The 3,223-nt window shown below is 41.0% G+C and overlaps 1 gene segment (V, D, J or C); it reads left to right on the forward strand.

Moving 5' to 3' along the window:
• The first annotated feature begins 1,310 nt into the window (after positions 1–1,310).
• Positions 1,311–2,098, forward strand: LOC100939297 (immunoglobulin kappa variable 6D-21-like). The segment is given in 2 exon segments: positions 1,311–1,529; positions 1,740–2,098. Coding segments are annotated over 2 exon segments (405 nt in total).
• The last annotated feature ends 1,125 nt before the right edge of the window (positions 2,099–3,223 follow it).

The following is a 3,223-nucleotide window of genomic DNA, read 5'->3' on the forward strand; positions in this document are numbered from 1 at the left end:
CTTGCACAAATATATGATGCCAAGCCATTCAAGAGGAAGCCCAGCTTGTTCTCATTGCTGCTTTGATTTTCTTTGTTTTTCTTTATTTTCTTTTTCTTTTTCTTTTTTTATATTCTCTCTCTGGCATTAGCTGATCAGGAAAACCCATGATATCTTAGAGAGAGCTGATGAAGAGGTGTTAAGGTGAGAGAGAAAAGTGAAACAAGGAACTGGAACATCCATCTGTGGAAATGAAGCACGCCTTCTGAATCTGCTCGAACCCAGTCACTAAACTACCATTTGCATCCTCATATTGAATGGTGCTGAGCTTCATCTGATCTTAAAATTGGTGAGAGTGACATTCTCAGTTTATGAGGGTCAGCTTAGTCACTTAATTATTTAGTCAAATAGTCAATTACTCATGGACATGCCTACATGGACCCTGTGATATTTTGAGAGCTGCATTTTGAGCAGTGAGTTGTTTGTGTGTTGTTTGTTTGTTTATTTTGGGGGCATTTCAGGATCTTGCTCAAGAACTGTAGAGATTTTTTTCTGTGACTCTTTTTTGGAGCTTGCATGGAGATTTACAGAGTTTCTTCATCTAATATAGATTATCTAGCACCAGGCAATGTGCTGGATCTCATGGCTGAAGTGACAGAGGCATTTGGATTAAAACTCAAACTTACTACAGAATCTTTTATTTCTCAGAGTTTATTCATAAAAGACAGCCTTCCAAGTTAGCTGATAAATGGGATAGTATAGTAAACCCAAGTGCAAAATGCATTGTTAACACTCTAGGATGGCTTAACCAGTACTGTGCTTCATTGCTAGTGGTTGGAAGTACAAGGTGCAATTATTTTTCCTTACTTTGAAGGGGATGAGCCAGCATGACTCATACCCCTTTTATAAACACTTGACATCTTCTCTAATGTGACAAGCCCTTGATGTTTTGGGGCATGCATCCCACCCTCTAGAGCACATGTGTTTTCACAACAAATTCAGAGTTCTTACAATGTCCAGCTCATCACGTCTAATTACCATGATGTCATCAATATAGTGTTGCATGAGGTGATGCTTTGTGGAACGTCCACAAAGCTTTTTCAGCCTACATTGTGACAGACAGCAGGAGAGTTAACATAGCCCTGGGCCGAGACTGAGGATGTGAGCTGTTGTTCACCCCAGATGACTGCAGACCCTCCCAGAGACGGCGATGGACTCCGCCTTCACTCTGCAGCTGTGCCCTGGGTCTGGTCAAGCCCTGTCAGAGCCTCAGCGGAGCTCGTCCTCAGGTGCCAGCAGAGGGCGCTTCACACACTCATGGAAGGGGCCGGGAGGGCGCTCTCCTGGCAACAGTGATTTCTGTTTATTTAAACCAGCAGGACATCCCCATAATTTGCATGTATCTTTCCTCTAATATGTGAAGAGGTCCTGCCTCTCGGTATCTTAAAAGAGATTCTTTCTCTGGGATGTGGCATGAGCAAAACTGACAAGTCAAGGCAGGAAGATGTCACCATCACAACTCATTGGGTTTCTGCTGCTCTGGGTTCCAGGTGAGAATATTTCCACAAACCTAGGTGGAGATATTATTTCAATCTGTAATTTCTTTCATTGGGGACTCTGCAATAGGTGATTTTTGGCTTGATTTTAAAATCCTAATTTTAAAAATGTAATGCATATTCTTTCTTCATTTCTAGCAAGATTAGAGGTGATTTTCATACACAGATATTTATGTTGTACTGATGTTTGCTGTATATTTTCAGCCTCCAGGGGTGAAATTGTGCTGACTCAGTCTCCAGCCTTTCGGTCTGAGACTCTAAAGGAGAAAGTCACCATCACCTGCCGGGCCAGTCAGAGCATTGGTAGTAGGTTACACTGGTACCAGCAGAAACCAGATCAGTCTCCAAAGCTCCTCATCAAGTATGCTTCCCAGTCCATCTCAGGGGTCCCCTCGAGGTTCAGTGGCAGTGGATCTGGGACAGATTTCACCCTCACCATCAATAGCCTGGAAGCTGAAGATGCTGCAACGTATTACTGTCAGCAGGGTAGTAGTTTACCTCACACTGTGTTACAATCCAGAACAAAAACTAGTTCAGCCTGGCTGAACAGAGAAACTGGGTGATACCCTAGAATACTTCTGATCGTTGCAGGTGCTTCGGGGGCAATGAGTTAACCAATACAATGAAGTCTGGCTCACCCAGCAGAGAGGAAACCGGAGTCACTGCTGCATACTTTCATCTTTTTAAAAACGAATTATTTTATTTATTTCAATAGTTTTTGGGGGTATAGGTGGTTTTTAGTTACATGGATAAGTTCTTTAGTGGTGATGTCTGAGATTTTGGTGGACCTGTTACCTGAGCAGTATATACTGTGCCCAATATGTTGTCTTCTAGCCTTCACCTCCCCTTCTATCCTTCCTCCCCAGTCCCCAAAGTCCATTATATCATTCTCACACCTTTGCATCGTCATAGCTTAGCTCCCACTTATAGATGAGAACATATAGGTTTTCAATTCCTGAGTTACTTCATTTAGAATAATAGCCTCCAGCTTCATCCATGTTGCTGCAAAGGTCATTATTTTGTTCTGTTCTGTTTTATGGCTGAGAAGTATTTCGTGGTGTTTATACACCACATTTTCTTTATCCACTCGTTGCTTGATTGGCACTTATGTTGGTTCCATATTTTTGAAATGGAGAAATGTGCTGGAATAAACATGCATGTGCATGTTTCTTTTTCCTATAATAACTTTTTTTTTCTTTGGGTAGATAAGAAAAATAAGTACTGGAATTGCTGGACCGAATGGTATTTCTACTTTTAGTTCTTTAACGAATCTCCATACTGTTTTTCATAGTGGTTGTACTAGTTTACATTCCCACTAGCTGTGTAAAAGTGTTCCCTCTTCACCACATCCATGCCAATATCTATTATTTTTTGACATTTTAATTATGGCCATTCTTGCATGAGTAAGGTGGTATTTCAAGGCTATGTTTACCAAAACAGCATGGTTCTAGTATGAAAATAGACACATAGGTCAATGGAACAGAATAGAGAACACAGAAATAAACCCAAATGCTTATAACCAACTGATCTTCAACAAAGCATACAATTACATACAGTGGGGAAAGGACACCCTATTCAATAACTGGTACTGGAAAAACTGGCAAGCCACAGGTAGAAGAATAAAACTGGATCTCCATATCTCACCTTATACAAAAATCAGCTCAAGATGAATCAAAGGCTTAAATCTA

Source organism: Pongo abelii, chromosome 12, assembly GCF_028885655.2.
Source record: "Pongo abelii isolate AG06213 chromosome 12, NHGRI_mPonAbe1-v2.0_pri, whole genome shotgun sequence".
In the NCBI taxonomy this organism is placed as follows: domain Eukaryota; kingdom Metazoa; phylum Chordata; class Mammalia; order Primates; family Hominidae; genus Pongo; species Pongo abelii.